This window comes from Juglans microcarpa x Juglans regia, chromosome 5D (genome assembly GCF_004785595.1).
Source record: "Juglans microcarpa x Juglans regia isolate MS1-56 chromosome 5D, Jm3101_v1.0, whole genome shotgun sequence".
Lineage (NCBI taxonomy): Eukaryota > Viridiplantae > Streptophyta > Magnoliopsida > Fagales > Juglandaceae > Juglans > Juglans microcarpa x Juglans regia.
In genome coordinates, this window is record NC_054602.1 from 7,260,781 (window position 1) to 7,280,077 (window position 19,297).

The following is a 19,297-nucleotide window of genomic DNA, read 5'->3' on the forward strand; positions in this document are numbered from 1 at the left end:
TATATAGCACAACACACAAAATAAATAATTATACCAATTATAAAACTACCCTAATGAAAATATTTTAATAATTGAATAATGCTAGATATAATTCTAAAGTGTTGTACAAGACCCACACACTCTCTTTAAAAAAATGGACTCAGTTAAAAAATAGATATTTTTTTTTTATGAGAATCTTAAATTTGTGTACTTTTTATAAAAAGAATACACGGATGGAGCTTGTATATCTTAAAACTTTACAAATCATTTTTTTTTAAAAGTTATAAAAATAAATAGTTTTTCAAATGATAATTAAATTAATTCTAAAGAAGTTATTTTTGGGCTAATTTTGAATGGAAGAATAATTATGTCAGAAACTTATCTTTTGCAGAATTTATACAGCTAATTTTCAAAAACAGAAGCAATTATATCCAATTTTGTACGTTCATGCATTGCATTCACTGCAACAAGAACGTGCTTTTGTACGAGAAAAATCGAAACGGGCCTACTCAGGAAATAGATTGGGCCTAGGTCCAACCTTATGTTCAGGCTGTAACGAGTCCAAGTCTAATCTCAAGCCCAAAATGTCGGGCAGCATAGATAACTGATCATAGACGAACTATTTTCACTATTACCGAAACGACCTTGAAAAATGTTAAATTAACCATAGACGTTGCCTCTGAATCTTTACTCTCACTACTCTGTCCCTTGCTTTCAACGGCTTTTTTTTCCTCGCGTCCCCTTGCCCCGAAATCCGAACCCTAACTTTCTCAGATTTTCTCGGGAAAATGAAGACTCACCTAAAGATTTCTCCAAGTTTATCCCAATAATCAATCAAGAAATAGATTAAATTGATATAACAGTTAAATAAATTACATACGCAAGAAATAAATTAAAAAAACCCGAAAGCCGAACAAAAAAATATGTCAGAGCTCGATCTGTCCAAGAAAGTCGCCGATAGATATCTGAAGCGAGAAGTCCTCGGCGAAGGTACCTACGGGGTCGTCTACAAAGCCATTGATACCAAGGTAGTTCTTGCTTTTGAGTAATTACTTTTTTTTTTTTTTTTTTTGTGGGTTGGGGGAAATGAGAGCTGAGAATTATATGTGTAGACGAATTTCAGTAAGATGATCTTTGGTTTCATGCAAGAAATAAAAAAAAAAAAAAAAAAACATAACCGAGGTGGAACTGAATAGTTGACTCAGGGAAAGCTGAGTGACTGAGTCGATATTCAGGAGCCTTTTTCTTCTAGCAATTACATAGGCAGGTAGGCAGGCATGTTCTTTAAGGCAAAATCCAACATGTTGGGTTGCAGCTACGTGGTTATTCATGTACGTATATAAATTAGATGGGGTTAATGGGTTAGGGAGTATATGGAATTGGTTAGATTTTAGTGTAGAATGTGCTAAAAGATTTTGCCTTGAGACTTGTATGGAATAATGGGGATGACTAATTTGTAAGTTTAACCGCTTGTTTGCAGACAGGACAGAAAGTCGCAATTAAAAAGATTCGGCTTGGGAAGCAAAAGGAAGGGGTAAATTTTACGGCACTTAGAGAAATCAAGCTCCTTAAAGAGCTGAAAGATCCGAATATAATTGAGTTGATTGATGCGTTCCCTCATAAGGGTAACTTGCACCTAGTGTTTGAGTTCATGGAGACAGACCTTGAAGCTGTTATTCGGGACCGGAATATATTTCTTTCGCCGGCTGATATAAAATCTTATCTTCAGATGACACTTAAAGGACTTGCTTACTGCCACAAGAAATGGGTTTTACATAGGTATCATTTTAATGTTGACAAGCTGATTTGTAGGTTGTTACCTTCTTGGCAGGATTTGTCTGAAATACGTGCTACTTGTGTTCAACAGGGATATGAAACCAAACAACTTGTTAATAGGATCTAATGGACAGCTCAAACTTGCAGATTTTGGTTTAGCACGAATATTTGGGAGCCCAGATCGCAAGTTCACTCACCAGGTTTGTTTCTACTTATAGAATTGCATGGTGATTCTTTTAATCATTCAAAGTTCCTGTATCTGTATTTTGAGACCTGTGGGGATAATCTATTAGTAGCCCTTATGGTACTGCTTTCATCAATAGAAATCTTCTTTGGTCATGTTGCTTAAATAATTGTGTTTTTGAAGTTGGGTTTTCTTTTTTGAGTAGATGTTGAACTTCACCCGTTTGTGGTGACTACTGTTTATCATCTAACATAAATCATGTGTCACTAGGGCTGCTAATAGGAAAGTAAACTTGGTTGAGTTAGTATTTTTTTTGGACATTGGAGTGATTTAACAAAAGCTTTTGAGTGTTTAAGCGAAAAGTAAGATATGATGAATCAAACATGTTCATTTTTTTTTTTTTTTTTTTTGTATTTTCATGTAACAAGTAATGATTACTACTATTATTGCGTATAGATTTTTTTTTTCCTATTGTATATTAGTGCCACATTCGTAGTTTTTTTATATGAGAATTGCAGTTTTTTCTGTAAATATTATTACTGTTTTTGCACAGCAAGTTTGCGAGAAGGAACTGATATTTGAGATCCTGGAGGCTGTCAGGCTTGCTGTTTTATATTTATCTTTCTGTCCATGTTGACAAGTCAGTAAATCATAAATTAGCTACATTGGTTATCGTATTGGAAACTTTATTTTGGAATATTTGAAGATATCACCGAAGACGATTGACCATTTACTGCATCTAAATCACCCAATTTGATGTTTATGTTTCCTACTCCTTTTACTCATAAAAAATGTTTCACACTCCTTTATACCTTTACAAACTGAAAAAGATCCATCTTTGTGACTCACAATTGCAAAATATAATTCAATAATAGACCTGTACTCTTATGGTAGGTTTTTGCTCGATGGTATAGAGCACCTGAGCTGTTGTTTGGTACCAAGCAATATGGTGCTGGGGTGGATGTTTGGGCTGCTGCTTGTATATTTGCTGAACTTCTCCTGCGTCGACCTTTTCTGCAGGTGAATTGAAATTTTCATGCTTACTGGTTCCTATGAGTTGGGATTGCAGTTAAATTTCTGCAAATTTGATTTTTGTGTTTCAGATCCTTTTTACTTTGCTAGCTATGATGCCTGTATTCTCTCTGCTACTATCTGTGGGGCTTTGTTCGTATCTTTTAATATGAAGTGGTGATCATCACGTGATTTTTTTTTTTTTTTTTTTTTTTTTTTTATAATTAATATCTTGCAATACATAGTGGTTGGCTTCGAATCACATGAAGCCCATATGGATGTCCACCCTTATTCCCTCTAAAGCTCTCCCAGTGGGGAACTTAATCAGTCCATACAAGGACCTATTGAGTCATCAACCCTTGCATCTATTTGATGCATTATCCAGGGAGGCTTTAAAAGAAGAATTGAGAAAGACCGTTAAACATATTCGCGTTTTTCAGGGTCATCTCAATTATTGGGAACGCCTTTTGGAGATTTCTCTTCAGAAAGAAAGAGAGAGCAACAAGAAAAAGCGGTTACACTTGCACCGGATGCAAGAACTTGTCCGTGAATTATGGAATGAAAGGCGGGGCCAATAAGACTGTAAATGACTCTTTTTTTGAGTGCTGAGAATGGGAAGAATTGCATCGAACGGGGGGAAGGATATCTCTCTGCATTTAGTCGTGATCCTTAGTCTTATACTTTACTCATCAAGTTTGTGTGCCGGGGCAGGCAAAAAAGACTTAGCTTAGGTGCGTCAAGCTCGTTGCATCTGAGAATAGTGCTTACTTTCTGGAAAGCTTAGTAAGGAGATTCACCCTTTGCCATGTATTGCAGTTGATTTCTCTTTTGATCTTAGTTACCGCCCCATGGGTCCCTGGACTCTCATCTGGTTTGATTTATGTTAGGGCAGAACAATCCGGATGGCTTCAACACAGATTGTAGGTGCGTCTAGATTTAGATTGGTGAATTGGTAAAATCTTAGTAAAGATTTGATTGATTCTGCAGTTGAAGGGTAATTTGGTTATTTTATTAATTGGGGCCACTTTGTAATGGTCTTTCAAATTATATTTCAGCACCAAACCCAAACCCGAGATAGACTTAACTAGAAAATATGTCAGTTGGACTAAATATCGTTTACTTATAAAAAAAAAAAAAAAAAGGACTTAACTAGAAAACAATTAGTAGAGGCCCAACAATCAATAAAAGGGTCACACTCACACTTTTGTTCTCTAGCAAAAAGATTCAAGAACTTATTTTTTAAATATTGAGTGAATTGTATTATCATTTCATGTTACTGTATTAAGGATTCACTCCTATTTTTTATGCTAATTATAATTTAATATATAGTAAGTATAAAAATATAAATTAAATGATTAAATTCACCTCTTCCTCTTCCTATCAAAAGCTTTGGGACAATGGTGATTTAAGATGGTATTAAAATAGAGGTCTTGAGTTTGAGTCCCAACTTTGCTCTTTACTTCTCATTTCAATTAATTATTCCTAGTGTTGGGGTCCATTTATTAAAGTGAAATTTGGCCCATGCATGAGGAGTGTTACTTTGAAGTCTTCCATGGTGCCAGTATCGATCACTGTACTGAATCTACTAGTGAATATCTTTCCATTAGCTATGATGAACTTTATCTTTATATCATACTTTTGATTGTTACTTATATTTTAATTGAAAGTTTGCGGGTAGAAGTGGTAAAGAAGGACGTAATGAACATGAAGGTGATGGATTATAGAAGGTTAGACAGAATATATTGACAAAGAAAGATACATGTGGTCAACCCCATGGTCAGGATTACCGTTATTTGAGTTGAGTTTGCTGACTAACATAACTACCTCGGAGCTCCTTTGCTCTTATTGTATACCATTTATATCTTGCATGGCTTGATCTTGTCTGCTTATTTTATTTTATTTTGCATGTGCCATTTATAGTTATGGAATCCGTATTTGCATGATTTTCTGATTCTCTTGTCTGTGTGGTTTTTAATGTTTTATAGGGTTCAAGTGACATTGATCAACTGGGAAAGATCTTTGCTGCATTTGGGACACCAACACCATCCCAGTGGCCTGATCTGGTATACCTTCCTGATTATGTGGAGTACCAGCATGTTCCTGCACCCCCTTTACGTTCCTTGTTTCCAATGGCTAGTGATGATGCTTTAGATCTGCTGTCAAAGATGTTTACTTATGATCCGAAAGCTAGAATATCAGTGCAGCAGGCATTAGAGCACCGGTTTGTCCCTTCAACCATTCAATAGGAAATCTATGGTTATATTTGGTTCCTTTCTCTCATCTATATTTTCCTATTTAGGTACTTCTCATCTGCACCACTGCCTACAGATCCAGATAAACTCCCCAGACCTGCACCTAAGCGGGATTCTAGGGTTTCTGATTTTAATTCACATGATGGTCCTACTGTCTTATCACCTCCAAGAAAGACGAGGAGAGTGATGCCGGACCGTGAGGGCTTGGAAGGAATTTTTCATCATATTGATAAGATTGAGGCAAATGGTGAAAATGCAAGCAGGAATGAACCAGTACCAATGTCAGTAGACTTTTCTATCTTTGGAGCAAAACCTCCGAACAGGCCCACAATTAACAGGTAAAAAAGTCATTATTATTTCACAATTGTTTTTTTATCAGCAAACAAGATTTTATTGATCATAAGATTAGGCAATAGCCCAAGTACATGGGATTGTTTCACAATTGTTTTAAATGTCTGTAATTTACTTAAACTTCTATGATAGGTAGTTCTGCTTGAAGATGGACTTTCAACCTTGTAGCAATATCTTGATATAAAAAATTTTAATTTGATATAAGACTAAAACTGAACTGTAAAACAACATGATTATTCATTATAGAACACATATCTGAGCTAGATTTACAGGTTTCTTGATCAAAACAGTGGTCAAATATAGAAGTTGAAAAGGATTCAGAGTTCTACCTGAGGCAAAAATCCCATTTGCTTTTTTCCCAATCTGTCGCATTTTGTTGGCCCATTTGAGGGATTTCATATTTTAAGGGAACATTCATTTAAACCGTATAGTCCTTTTCAAGTACAAGTGTAAATTACCAAACCTAACTCAGTTTAAAACATATTCGCACAAATTTGTTTGTGGAACATAAGAGATATCAAAAGAGGCAAATTTTTTTTTTTACATTGGACGCATAATGCCTTCAATGATATATATCATCTTAAAACATAAGTCAACAAGCTTTAGTTCCAATGGTGCTTCTTCTCTCATAGAAATAGATGGAGGGTAAGGTCGTATGTTCAAAATTTGTGCATGTGAAGTTTATCAGTAAAGAAAAATCGTATAAAATTATACTAAAGTACAAAAGCAAGTTGGAACCAGATTTTGAAAAATAACAAAGTGACCAAACAAATCCTTGTTTATTTAAGGCAACCCTTGACTGACCTGGTTTGCTTTGGATTTCAACCTCGTATTAGGCACATAATAAATTAATCTATACCCTTGTTACTAAACATCCTACCTCAGAGTAAAAGTGACAATTTTTAATTACATAACAAACCTAAGTTACAAAGCAAAGAAATGTATGATGAGGTTATCAAATCTTACAATAGTATATATCAATGGAAGTTTAAAGAATATCTACACTAGGGTTGTAATAAATAAAGAACTTTTGCAAGACAACCATAATTTTTAAATTTGGAGCTGAAGTGGTTTTGCTTCAGCCATTTCAACTTCTTGGACGAAAAAGTTCATCTGAACCCAGATTCTGGACAAGGATCAGAGTGTCTGGAACCAATATCCGGTGTCAGACAAAGTTGATTGAATGGGTAGGGAACAAAGTTCCACTCCTGTTTGCTCAAGTATCTGATTCAATCATGCTAATTTCTTGAAAACGTGCAATTTTAAAATTTTCAGTTATGCTAATGGTAGGACCTCTCAACAACTGTTACCAACTTACCTGAGTGCTTGTTGTTATAAAACATCATCTTTACTGGATTCCATCTCTTATTTTGATGCAAAATTGGTAAAATGTGCGTGAGTGGCTGCTTTCTTTGGTAGGACCTCTCAATGACTGCTGTTACCTTGGTGCTTATCAGTATGATACAATACATCATCTTTACTGGATTTCATCTTGTACTTGATGCCAAATTGGCAAATGTAGGTTTTCTTTTGTATACTTACATTTGTTTTGAGTGCCAAGTGGAATGTGGACTTAAGAATCACCTTTTCATGATATTTTTTTAAATATTTTGGTATGTCAATGCTTGTTACGTCTGGCAAACTTGTACTGAAATTTGGTAGTCATTCTAATTGATCCTTTTTTTTTTTTTTTTTTCTTTTTGACTTATACAGTGCTGACAGATCACATTTAAAGAGGAAGTTAGATCTGGAATTCCAGCACCCCGAATAAGAACATATTATATCGAGTATACTCAAATTTGGTTATTGTCTAAGGGATGTATTATTGCCGTGACAACATTTATGAGGTATGCGGTTTATTTGATGGTCATTTCAACTTTCTAGTCTTCATGTGATTTCCTTTATCTGAATGCGCCTTTGATTTATGTATTTAATTTATTAGGAGGAAGCACCTATCAAAGAATTTGAGAGTCGTCAGGTTTTGTAGGATTGAAGTTTGGGGATGAAAAATAATTGTTTTAGGAGAAAAAGAAGATGGCATGAAGAAGTGGCTCCCTTTCCACTTTTGAAGAGAATTTGTATTATAGCCATGGAAGACCAATTTTTTTAAGGAATTTTTTTTTTTTTTTATATATATATAATATTTTGCTATAGTCGATGCTTGAGAACAGTACACTTTGGTTTGGGGCGATGAAGAACCAACATTAATACATGTGTACTTTATTTGACTTGGTGAGAAAAGTTCTATAGCCAAATTCCGGTTGGTTGTTACCTGAACGAGTTTTGTGAGAACCTCTGGTAATTTTTCCATGACAAGGTGTTTTGTTTGTTCCAGGCTAATTTTCTTGAAAAATATGGGATGGCATATGCACTCAGTGAGAGAGACGTGCTTTGGTAGATAAGAAATCTGACGAAAAAAGTACTCGAGGAGATGAGTGATCTGTTTAGATGGAAGAAATGAGAGGGGAAGACTTGAAAAGTCCAAGATTTTCCTCTTTTTCATCAATCAAACAGAAAAAACGAGCTGTCTCATGATGCATAGCCGAGTTCTACTCTTTCAAAACCCGCGATTTTAATGCATTTTTTTTTTAACTTTTTAACCATAACTCAAACTGAGCACTGGATTGATGAAACATTGATAGTCTGAAGTCCACAAAATGCTCTAACCTTGAGGATTCGTAGGTTGGAAAATAAAATTTCCCTCTTTTTTAGAGTAACATTATTAGATCTTTTGGAGTATAAAAATGATACCATACTCTCGTACTATGATAAAATATTATTTTTTTGAAATTATTTACATAAATATTAATTTTTAATAAACAATGACATGTCATAATGAAAGTAGCACGTGTATTTATTCTGGCAATCTCTAATATTTATTCTTCATTTTTTTAATAATTAAACCACATTTTGATGACTTAAACATAGCATTCTATATTTGGAAAATACTATAGATACAAAAGATCTCACACACTGATATGATATATTGTGAGTTGTGAGTGTGCCACGCCTCCCTCCCTCCCTTTTTTTTTTCTTTCTTTTTTCTCTCCCTCTCCCATGCCCCACCGGCAACTTTTGCCGGCCCTGAGGTGATCCCCAACCACCATGGTGGGCATGAGGAGGCCGGAGACACAAGAGGATAGAGACAAAGAGGTAAAGGGGAGTGGGGGAGGGTGGAGAAAAAAAAAATAAAAAAAAAAAAGAAGCGGAGAAGAGGTGTGAGTATGTCATATCAGTGTATAGAATCCTTTTATATCTATAACAACCACCATTCAATGAATGGCAGATTCTTTCAACGTCAACAAGAAGTTTTGGCCGCCAAGATCATAAATGAAAGCGCACTATAAATGATACAATTTACAAACGGCATAACCACACTCCCCATGGGGTGAATTCGGAGGATTGGACTCTGATGAGTTTCACATCATTCAAAAAATAATAAAAAAGAGCGGTGTTACTCCCACAGGTGGAGCTCCCGCTAGTGGTTTTGGGATGAGTTTTTCTTTTTTTTTTTTGTATTTTTTATATGTATATTTTTAACATATTTAAATATATTTTAAAAAATAAAAAAATTCATAATATTATTAAAAAATACTTACTTAATCATTAAGTAAAATATAAAATAAAAAAAAATAAAAAACTTATAGCGTTAGAAACTAGCGATAAGAGTAGTATTTTCCAATAAAAAAAGGCATAGCCAAGCACCTAGAAAAGAATGACAACAATTCTACACACAAACATGCGAATTTGGCAAAATATATAAAAGCTTCCGACTTGAAGTAGATACCTATTATATTACTTTTATTGGTAATTCACAAACAAATTTAGCTGTTGATCAAATGCAGTAACAATAGAAGCGACAAGATATTATTAGTTCATCACGAGGACTGGGCCAATCAAAGCAAATAGACATTCATTTCAACAATCAAACTGAAGTAATTGATGTAAGATAGACAACGTTAATGTGGATTGGATTTTATTGTATCACTTAATGCTGCTAAGTGAGAAGACAGAATCTCTCTGTTAACAATTTCCACATACCAAAACCAAATAAACAGTATGCATTTAATTGTCTCCCAATCAGCGATTAGGAACCTGCAAATAGAAGAAACAAAAGGTATGAGCCTCATAAATTGTTAAAAAAAAAAAAAAAAACTTAAACTGAACATTAGCTAAAGAACAGCCAGAAAATAATTCTTTCAGCAGCAGTATAACAGTAGAGGCTGTGAAGAAACCAAGTTCGTTGGCTATTTGATCATAATGACTACCAGGTGCATATTTTCTATTTGATTACGATCATACACCTCTCAGGACATATTTGCTTAGATATATATGCACGTACCAATCTAGACTTTTGAACAGATTCTTGTTACAAAAAGAGTGGCATGATAGATGCTTCATGATTAGAGAAAAATGTATCACAATCCTAACAATCATCATCCCACCCAAAAAAAAAAAAAAAAAAAAAATCATCCCCTGAGAAATTAAAGATACTCAATGAAATTCTTCAAAACCTCACAGATTCAACGTGTACAAACTAAAAAACCACCATTCAGAAAAAAGAGAGACAATTATCAAAGATTACATCACCTGACATGCACTAGTCAAATGTCATGTAATTTCATCAATAATATCTGATAATAAAAGCAGCCACCCATAACAATTCTCTTCAAAACATTGGGTGAACACGTGTAGAAGCAAAGCCATCCAACAAATCTATAAGATTACAAAACCATTACCATGTCTGCATCAATCAAACTTCTAGACATCATAGACCTATAAAAACAACTCAATGCAGAAAATAGAACCCATCAATTAAAAATGAAACAAGAAAAAATAATTATTAATTCAAACACATCCATCCTTCAGATATTGAAAAATTATCCAATCTAACAAAGCTGTAGCGTAATCCAGCAAAGCCACAAATCAATCAAGAAGAAAACAAACAAAACTTGGATCAACCAAAAATCACAATTATCTATGAGCAAAAAGCCCACAATTACTCATTTGAGCACACACCTGCAATAACCGAGTGACTGATCATCAGTCGCCATGCTCTTTGGCATGCTGCTGGTGCTCAAGGTGGCGGCGTTCCTCAGGGAGTGCAACCAGGTAGGAAAAGATCATTCCACCAAAGCAGACATGGTAGAGTGGGTCAATGGAGCTGGTTTGGATGTACTTGGCATGGTAGTTGTCCAGCCCTCTCTGTATTGCAGTCTTCACATAGTTGATGGAAAGCATTGGCTTCACATGGTTGGGCAGTTCCTTTACCTTCAGCCCTTTGATCTCATTGTAGAAGTTCCTCAGTGCCATCTGCTATACAGGGACCGTAAATAACCTTTACTTTTTGCTGAGAAAAACTTTAAGCCGGCAAAGATTTTCCATAGAAAAAGGGGGAAAAGGAACTATTTTCCGCACAAGAAAACGTAGGCTCCATCGGATTCAATTACGAAATTCTCACATAAATCATAAAATTGCCTGGGGCATTTTCCGTGCAAACCTTCATTTATAATCCCACTTTCCCGCAAATAAATAAACATGCCAAGCAAAAGAAAGAAACTTCATATTTCCCGGAAGATGTATTCCGAGAAAACCATGCTCTTTTATTATCCTTTCTGAAGATAATGTTCCTATCGTTTATTTTCCTTTCCACATTTTATCAGTAACCAAACGGAAGGAAGAATCAATGAATATCATTATTAGAGAAGTTCAATCAGCTAATCGATGCCTCGCACAAACCCTAAGGCAGTGCAATGCTTGTTTTATCAACGAAGGAAAAAAAATCCGTTCAAAATGTGAATCGAGAAGAAGATCGTTATTAGCGATTAGATCAAAGTGAAAACTGGGAAGAAAAGCAAGAGACTTACTTGGAGTGGCTGTTGTGTGATCGGGATCTTTGGAAAAGAGGGAAGGACGGCTTCACTTTCTCAACTCGACGGAGCTCCAAGAAGTGGTCAAACAAGGAGCGATTCTAAATCGTGCACTACACTGGTTGATTCCATCCAACGGTCTATATTTGCCTACGTATCTGAGATTTCATATATATGAAATCTCCTGAAAACTCTAGCCTCCGGTTCCTTAGATCTAACCGGTCCAGGAAGTATGGGTCGAAAATTTCGATTCATTATTTTTGTGGGTTAGACCGTTAGCTATCAGTTCAGTCGATTTATTCGATCTGATTGGGCCTATAAACATCTTTTTATTATATATATAGTTAATGAAATTAAGTAATTTTTTTAACATTTTATATATAATTAATGAATATTAAATAATTTTATTACATATATGATCAATAGTGATCATTTTGATGAAAATTATATAATTAATTTATACAACTACTATATAAAATAATATTATATAATATTTAAAAATATATATATATATTCGGTTGGTCTCAGTCCGGTCCTCTCCTCTTACAGTCCTCGGTCCGGCCTGGCCTAGTTTGGTAGTTTCCTAATCCTAGACTTCCAGTTTGATGCTATTAGCCTATGAGAAATTATCTCTATAAATCTTAAATAGACAAGTCTCACATAATTCTTTGTAAAAAAATAGACTTCATATTAAAAAAGTATAAAAATAATTATTTTTTATTAGTGAGACCTATTTTTTTTTATAAAAAAATTTGTATAAAACTTATCTATTTAAGACTTATACGGTTATTATACCTAATATTACTCCTAGCCTATTACTATTAGTTTGAAGGTTAAAATGGTAACTTCAATTTTAATAATTTCATGTCGCACGTGTAATTTCTGAAAAAAAAAACTTCTTCTTCCTTATCTTGTGATTTAACTTTCATATTAATTTATAATTTATTTTTTCATTAATTTTTGTATTATTTTGCATCATATTTTTTCCGTAACTTATTTCTCTCTATATGTGTAAAGGAAAAATCAATTTATCATCATCCTCTCAACATTCATTGAGTGGCATTAAATAATAGACTCACAAATAAAACATAATAAATAGTCTCTAATTATTTAATATCACATCATAAGATAATGAATAGATAATGATTAAATGAATGATAAGTAGTATTATTCGGATATAAATAATTTGTTGCAAATACCTAAGCGTGTGATGTAAAATAGAGAGTTCATTATAAATAGAGACATGCTTTAGTTATGAAGAAATATCGCAAAAGTAAATCAATAAATTAATGTGAAATGTGAAGAAAAGTTTGAGCTTGTGTTCTGTAATGACTATTTTGCACAGAGCTGGCAGAGATTATCTATGGAGGTTGCTAACAAACATCATGAGAGCAAAAGAAATCTGAGATTTTAGAGCTTTCTTGTGTATTCTATTTAGAATAATAAATCTATACATGCAATATTTATATATACAACCCAGTTGGACAACAGAAAATAATATATACAATTAACCACGTGCCAAATACATTTCTAACATTTCCCTTCAAGATGGAGAGTGAAGACCAAGCACTCCCATCTTGAAAAGAAGAAAAGAAAATTGAGAGAAACCAAGTGGCTTGGTTAAAAGATCGGCTAGCTGGTTTTGTGAGGAGACATCAAGGGACCATTCAACAATTTCTCATGCACAAGATGACAATCTATCTCTATGTATTTAGTCCATTCATGAAAAACTGAATTTGCAGTAATATAGAGTGATGCTTGGTTGTCACAAAATAAAACTATTGTTTTTGAATGAGATATAGAAAGGTCATGCAAAACCTGTAAGAGCCAAGTTAATTTGCAACATGTCGTAGCCATATCTCTATATTTTACCTTGGCAGATGATCTTGAGATTGTATTCTGCTTCTTGGAATGCCAAGACACAAGAGAAGATCCAAAGAACATGCAAAAACCAGTCACTGGTTTTCGAGTATCATCATAGCTTGCCCAATTAGCATCACAGAATGCTTTAAGCTGCAAATCATAATGTGTAGAACAAATAAAACTTTGAGCTGGTGTACCCTTGAGGTATCTAAGCTTGACTTGATACGCAGTAGCTAAATGAAAATCTCGAGGACGATCCATAAAATGACTAAGAATATGAATTGAAAGAGTCAAATCAGGTCAAGTAATAGTAAGGTATAAAAATCTTCCTACAAGCCTTCTACACACAAGAGGATCAGTCAACATAGTGCCTTGATCCTTAGTGAGTTGCAGATTTTGATTCGTAGGAAATTTGGGTGGTTTGGCTACCAAAAGACCAGCATCAACAATGATTTCAAGTGCATATTTTTGCTAGCAGAGAGCAACTCCTTGAGCAGACATGACAATTTCAATGCCATGAAAGTATCTAAGACTAAGGGAGTCAATGTCCTAAAGAAAATAAGGATTTATAGAATCCTCTTGCTAAGATATCAAATATGTGCATGATATAGTTGCCATGAGAGATATGAATCACAGAGCTCAAAACTCTAATACCATGAAGAAAAGTTTGAGCTTGTGTTTTGTAATGGTTATTTTGCATAGAGCTAGATAGAGATTATCTATGGAGGTTGCTAACAAAGAGAGCACGAGAGCAAAAGAGATTTGAGATTCTGGATCTTTATTGTGTATTCTAATGTGAATAATTAATTTGTACATGCAATATTAATATAAGCAGTGAAGCTATACAACAGAGAAAAATATCTACAATTAACCACGTGTCAAATACATTTCTAACAGTACATTAGATTGTAAAGCTATTTTATTATAAAGTACATCTGACGTATCATATGAAACTATGTTAGTTTATGAATTTAGATTTACTTTTGTAGGATTTTTTTGCGGCTGTAGTACTTCTCTTTTAAACTTTATTTAAAAAAAAAAAAAACTTGTTTCTTATCATATATTATATATATGGATTACTAATCTTTTTTTTTATTGACTTATAAACCCCATAAACATTAATATTTAATATTACAAACATTTTTTTTAAAGAAGAGGATGAGACCTCAATTTTATTGAAAAAACCCTTATTTATAGCGGATGAATACCTTATACAAAAAGAGTAAGGCAGTTGCAACATTTGAAAATCCAAAACCAAGCTCTTAAGGGAAAAAAAAAAACTAGTACTAGAAACGAAACAAAAATGAAGATACAAGAAGATGCTAAGAATGTCAAAGTTAATGCCGGAAGTTGGCAATACTTGCACAGTCCAAAGCAAAATGTCCAACTATATGTTTGGGAAGTTCAAAAATAGTAGAGAAACTTACAATGTTGCCCAAAGCTCCATGATTAGCAAGACTATTTGCTAAAGTATTCCCTTTCTATGTAAACATGAGTAATGCTAAAAGAAAAAAAATGATTGAAATGTAAGACATCATTCCAAAGATCAACATATATCCAAGGGGAAGTGAATTCTTATTAAACCAATTCACTACAAGTAGATAATCAGTTTCTACAATAAGGTCATGAACACTCAATTGATAGCACAAAATAAGAGCAATTTTTAAAGCAGACAACTCTGCACAAGTATCCATACCAAAAAAACTAGTAACAAAAGAGCAATCATGGGACCGAAGAACCCCCTCCCCTTAAACCAACAGACCCTGGTTTAGCTTTAGATGCACCATCGATGTTGAGCTTTAGAGATCCTTGAGGAGGGGCTAACCAACGAACAATGATGAGTTTTTTTATCTGGATGGTGGTTGGGGGAATGTGTAGGTGATGAAGGATAGAAATATTAGCAAAGGGTACAAGAGAATGAGGCTTAATGAGAGAATCAAGGTCTTTTAACCACTTATTGATTTTATGAATGATAGGGGCAGCAAAGGTAAATGAGTCCTCAAAACGAGATTTATTTCTAACAACCCAAAATTTCCAAAAGATACGGGGAGGAAGAAAGTGAGCGAGTAAATGGAGCTAATAAGAACCTCTAGAGGAGGACCACCAATGAGTGACATTAAGTTTCCAACTATGATAGATTGTGTTTGTGTAGCCAAAGATAGTAGTGAAATGTTGCCAAACCTTTTTGGAAAGCTTACAATCAGAGAAGACATGATCAGAAATATCACCTTACCCATTAGTGCAGTTATTGCATTTAGAAGCCATATGGATCCCACAATGTTGGATCATGTCATCAAAAGGAATGCCATTGAACCATAGCTTTCAAAGAAAAACAAAAATCTTAATAGGGAGGGCTTTATTCCAATGAAGGGGCTAAAAAAAACGCAAGATAGTAATGCTCTCTAAGAAAATTCCGGGCAGATTTGGAGGAGAAGATGCCATCTTTGTTGTGCTTCAAAATACGGATATCAAGGCTTTTTTTTTTTTTTTTTGATAGGGAAGAGATTGACCTCATTGATAAGGGACTGGCCACCGAGGTTGTGGATCAAATTAAGGTTCCAACTATTTTGAGAACAAACATCTTTAATTTGTAAAGAGGGGTTAGAAATAATGAAACCTTTTTAGATAAGGGAACTATTGTCTGCCCAATTTTCATGCCAGAAATGAATAGAGTCATCAAGAATATTCCATTGACTCTCGTTGTGAGTGATTTGCAAATGGCTTTCCAAGAGTGAGAGTGGTAGGCTTTGGCTGAAATAAGATCCAATGAGGGACTATCATTCATGTATTTTTTGTAAAGAAATATAGCCCAATGAGAGTTCGAGTTAACGAATCTCCAAGCCAATTTACAGTGAAGAGCATCAACAATATCATGTAAATTTCTAATACCAAGACCACTTTCCGATAAAGGACGGCAAATGTGATTCCAAGAAATCCAATGTTTCGTATTGTTACCATCAATGTCAGCCTAGAAGAAATTAGCAAAGGCTTTGTGAATGGAATTAATGACTTTTTTTGAGAGAGTTGGGGACCGAAAATAGAAAGTAGGCGACCCTTCCAGCCAGCTATCTTTTTACGAATCTTGAGAATGATAGAATTATAAGCAAATGAAGGAATTTTTCCATAGGAAAGGGAAGCACAAAGGTAAGTGGTAGGGAGTTTCCTTCATCATTTTCGGTAGTAGAAGTAATAATGTATCTTCTAGATGTGGTGACTTTGTTATGAACTAGGAAGACACTTTTGGAGTGATTGATCTTTTGATTAGAGGAGTCTTCGTCTTTGTAAATAGTAAGGAATTCCATGAGGGTGGAAAGACTATTTTTAGAACCATTAGTGAAAATCAAAAGGTTGTTCGCAAAAAGGATATGAGAAATGGGAGTGTAACCCCTAGGAACTGCATAAGGAGCGACATGACCTTCAGTCATAAGATGGTGAAGACCTCTACCCAAGGGTTCTTCACTAAGAATAAAAAGAAGAATGGATAATAGGTCCCCTTGTCTAAGGCCTCTACTAGAAGTGAAATAACTCGAGTGAGTATTATTTAAGCAAATAGAGAAGATATGGTAAGATTAAAATAAAAAAAAAAATCTAAAATAAAGAGACAATGCATTCATTAAAACTAAAGGAATGACGTACACGGTAGAGGTAAGTCCAATTGACCCTATCAAAGGCTTTAGCCATGTCAACTTTGAGCATAACATTATTGCCTCTGATGTTTCTAGCAAGACTATCAGTAAGTTCTTGAACCAAAGAAATACTATCAATAATGACTCTCCCTTCAACAAAAGCACCAATTGGTGGGCTAAAATAAACTTGGGTAAGAAGGTGGAAAGACGAGAAACCAGAATTTGAGAAAAAAAATCTTATAAGACACTTGGGAAAGGCTAATGGATCTAAAATCAAAGAAAGTGAAGGGATATTCTTTCTTAGTGATTAAACAAATGAAAGTGTGTTTCAAGGAAGGAGGCAAAGGCTCACCTCTAAAAAGATCACTAATTGCTTCAAAGAGGTCTGGATGGATAATAGACTAACAAGAGGTGCAAAAAGAAGAAGATAAGCCATCTGGACTCGGAGCTGAGTCTAAAGAGATGCTATAGACAACTTGCTTTACTTCTTCTAACGGAGGAAGTTTGAGCATCAATGTGTTATCATCATCAAAAACCAAGTTAAGAATTAAATCAAATGAAGAGATGGAAGAGTGAGTCGAAGAAACAGTTAAGTGATTGTTAAATAAAGCCACAACAACTGAGTGGATAAGCTTATGCTCAGAGGAGGAAGAACCATCGGGGAGAGTAAGGGAGGTAATAGAAGCATTTTTCCTCTTTGGGGCAACCATTTGATGGAAGAAATTGTTTTTTTGTCACCCTCACATAAACATTTAATTCTAGATTTTTGCTTATAAAAGATTTATTCTTGGAGCAGTTTGTCATTGTACTCTTTTGTCTAAATTTTGTAAAATGACTAGATCAGAGTTAAGAGCAGAGTTTTGCAAAGAGAGTTTAGAAGCTTGTATTTTATCACGTAAATCAGCAAGGTTTTGAAAAAAATTACCAAAAATCAAGCGACTCTATTAAGGCATATTTCAAAATTGCCTCAGCAAAGACAACACACAGCTCACCAACGAATTCTGACAATATTCTGTCAAGCTCAACCAAGGCTCCATCCACGTCTCATAACAGAATGCACTGACAATGTGCATTGGATGATTCCAAAAGAATTTTGTTCTAACAAAAATATATGAATGATCTAAGTAGTCTATAAATATTAGTGTGATATTGAACATTGGTACGTAAAAAAAGGAATATAGAAACCTGTAGAAATTGCCTTGAATAAAAATATTGTTTGTGAGACATTTTGTAGAACACTTGGTGTCTCTTATGGTACCAGAGCATTAGAGGACTAACGTCCACCTTCTTCCTCCCTCTTAAAAATCATGGAACCGGATAAGGCTAACCCCACCGTCATTAATTCGGCCGCTCACTTCATCACTCAAAAATTCTCCATTGACAATTATCTATTGTGGAAAGCTCAAAACCTCCCATTTATCAAAGGTCACCAGCTATTTGGTTATGTTGATGATTTTATCCCCACTCCCCCTTCTGCCATTGATGGTCAACCAAACCCAAAATACACAAAATGGATTTTACAAGATCAACTAATCATCTCTGTCATTAACTCTTCTTTTACCGATATTGTTCTTTCTCAAGTCCTTGATTGCAGCACATCATGAGAAGTTTGGTCCACTCTACATAACATGTTCTTGACTCAAACCTTAGCCCACATCATGCAAGCACAGTCTTAGCTAGCCACTCTCAAGAAGGGTTTTGAAAATATTACCCAATATTTCCATCATGCAAAGTCCTTAGCTACCTCTCTCGATGCAGCTGGCCAACCTCTCTCCCCTCCAAATTTATCACTTACCTTCTTGCTAGTTTAGGAACTGACTACGAGTCCCTTGTCACCTCCATTACCACTCGACCCGATCATCTATCCTTTTCTCAAGTCTACAGCTATTTACTTAATCATGAGTCTAGACTTGCTCACCAGACCAATTCCCTCCTTTCAGGTATCGCCCTTCCACAAATTCAAGCTCATACAACAATCACCCGCTCTAATTTTACATCCTCAAGTCGAAACCATAGTCGTGGTCCTCAATGTGGTTGTGGTCCTGGTCCTAGTCGTCTTCCTCCCACAAATTCCAATTTCTTTTCTCAGCACTTACTACTAAATCTGTATGCCAAGTTTGTCATAAACCTAATCATACTGCGTTATCCTGTTATCACTGATTTAATCAGTCTTACCAATCACCTCCACCCTCCTCCTTTATTGCGCATTACACAGCCCTTCCACCCACCTCTTCCAATCACAATTCCTGGTTCCCTGACACAGCAGCCACAAATCACTTCATAGCAGATTTCTCTAACCTCAATTTAGACTCTTCTCCATATCATGGATCGGACCATGTCAGCATTGGTAATGGCTCTTATCTTCCTATCTCAAACACTGGCACT

The 19,297-nt window shown here is 34.8% G+C and overlaps 2 protein-coding genes across 6 annotated transcripts; one reads left to right on the plus strand and one right to left on the minus strand.

Moving 5' to 3' along the window:
* Window positions 1-624: 624 nt before the first annotated feature.
* On the plus strand, window positions 625-8,047 carry LOC121266182 (cyclin-dependent kinase D-3-like). 4 transcript variants are annotated; one of them, XR_005940757.1, is made up of 8 exons: window positions 625-1,007; window positions 1,460-1,758; window positions 1,847-1,955; window positions 2,834-2,959; window positions 4,936-5,171; window positions 5,250-5,540; window positions 7,267-7,400; window positions 7,889-8,047. XR_005940757.1 is itself a non-coding variant. In XM_041169929.1 (7 exons), the coding sequence occupies exons 1-7, from the start codon at window positions 903-905 to the stop codon at window positions 7,322-7,324; spliced, it is 1,224 nt and encodes a 407-aa protein (XP_041025863.1). In that variant the 5' UTR covers window positions 625-902; the 3' UTR covers window positions 7,325-7,401. The 4 variants fall into 4 exon arrangements, 1 of the variants encoding a protein (XP_041025863.1); XR_005940756.1 differs by lacking the exon at window positions 7,889-8,047 and adding an exon at window positions 7,532-7,706; XR_005940755.1 differs by lacking the exon at window positions 7,889-8,047 and adding an exon at window positions 7,496-7,706 and having other exon boundaries at window positions 626-1,007.
* A 1,404-nt stretch (window positions 8,048-9,451) lies between these two features.
* Window positions 9,452-11,584, minus strand: LOC121266299. 2 transcript variants are annotated; one of them, XM_041170081.1, is made up of 3 exons: window positions 11,421-11,584; window positions 10,573-10,866; window positions 9,452-9,648 (listed from the first exon to the last, which is right to left on the minus strand). In XM_041170081.1, the coding sequence occupies exon 2, from the start codon at window positions 10,864-10,866 to the stop codon at window positions 10,597-10,599; it is 270 nt and encodes an 89-aa protein (XP_041026015.1). In that variant the 5' UTR covers window positions 11,421-11,584; the 3' UTR covers window positions 9,452-9,648; window positions 10,573-10,596. The 2 variants fall into 2 exon arrangements, with proteins under 2 accessions (XP_041026015.1, XP_041026016.1); XM_041170082.1 differs by having other exon boundaries at window positions 10,573-10,869; window positions 11,421-11,579.
* Window positions 11,585-19,297: the final 7,713 nt, after the last annotated feature.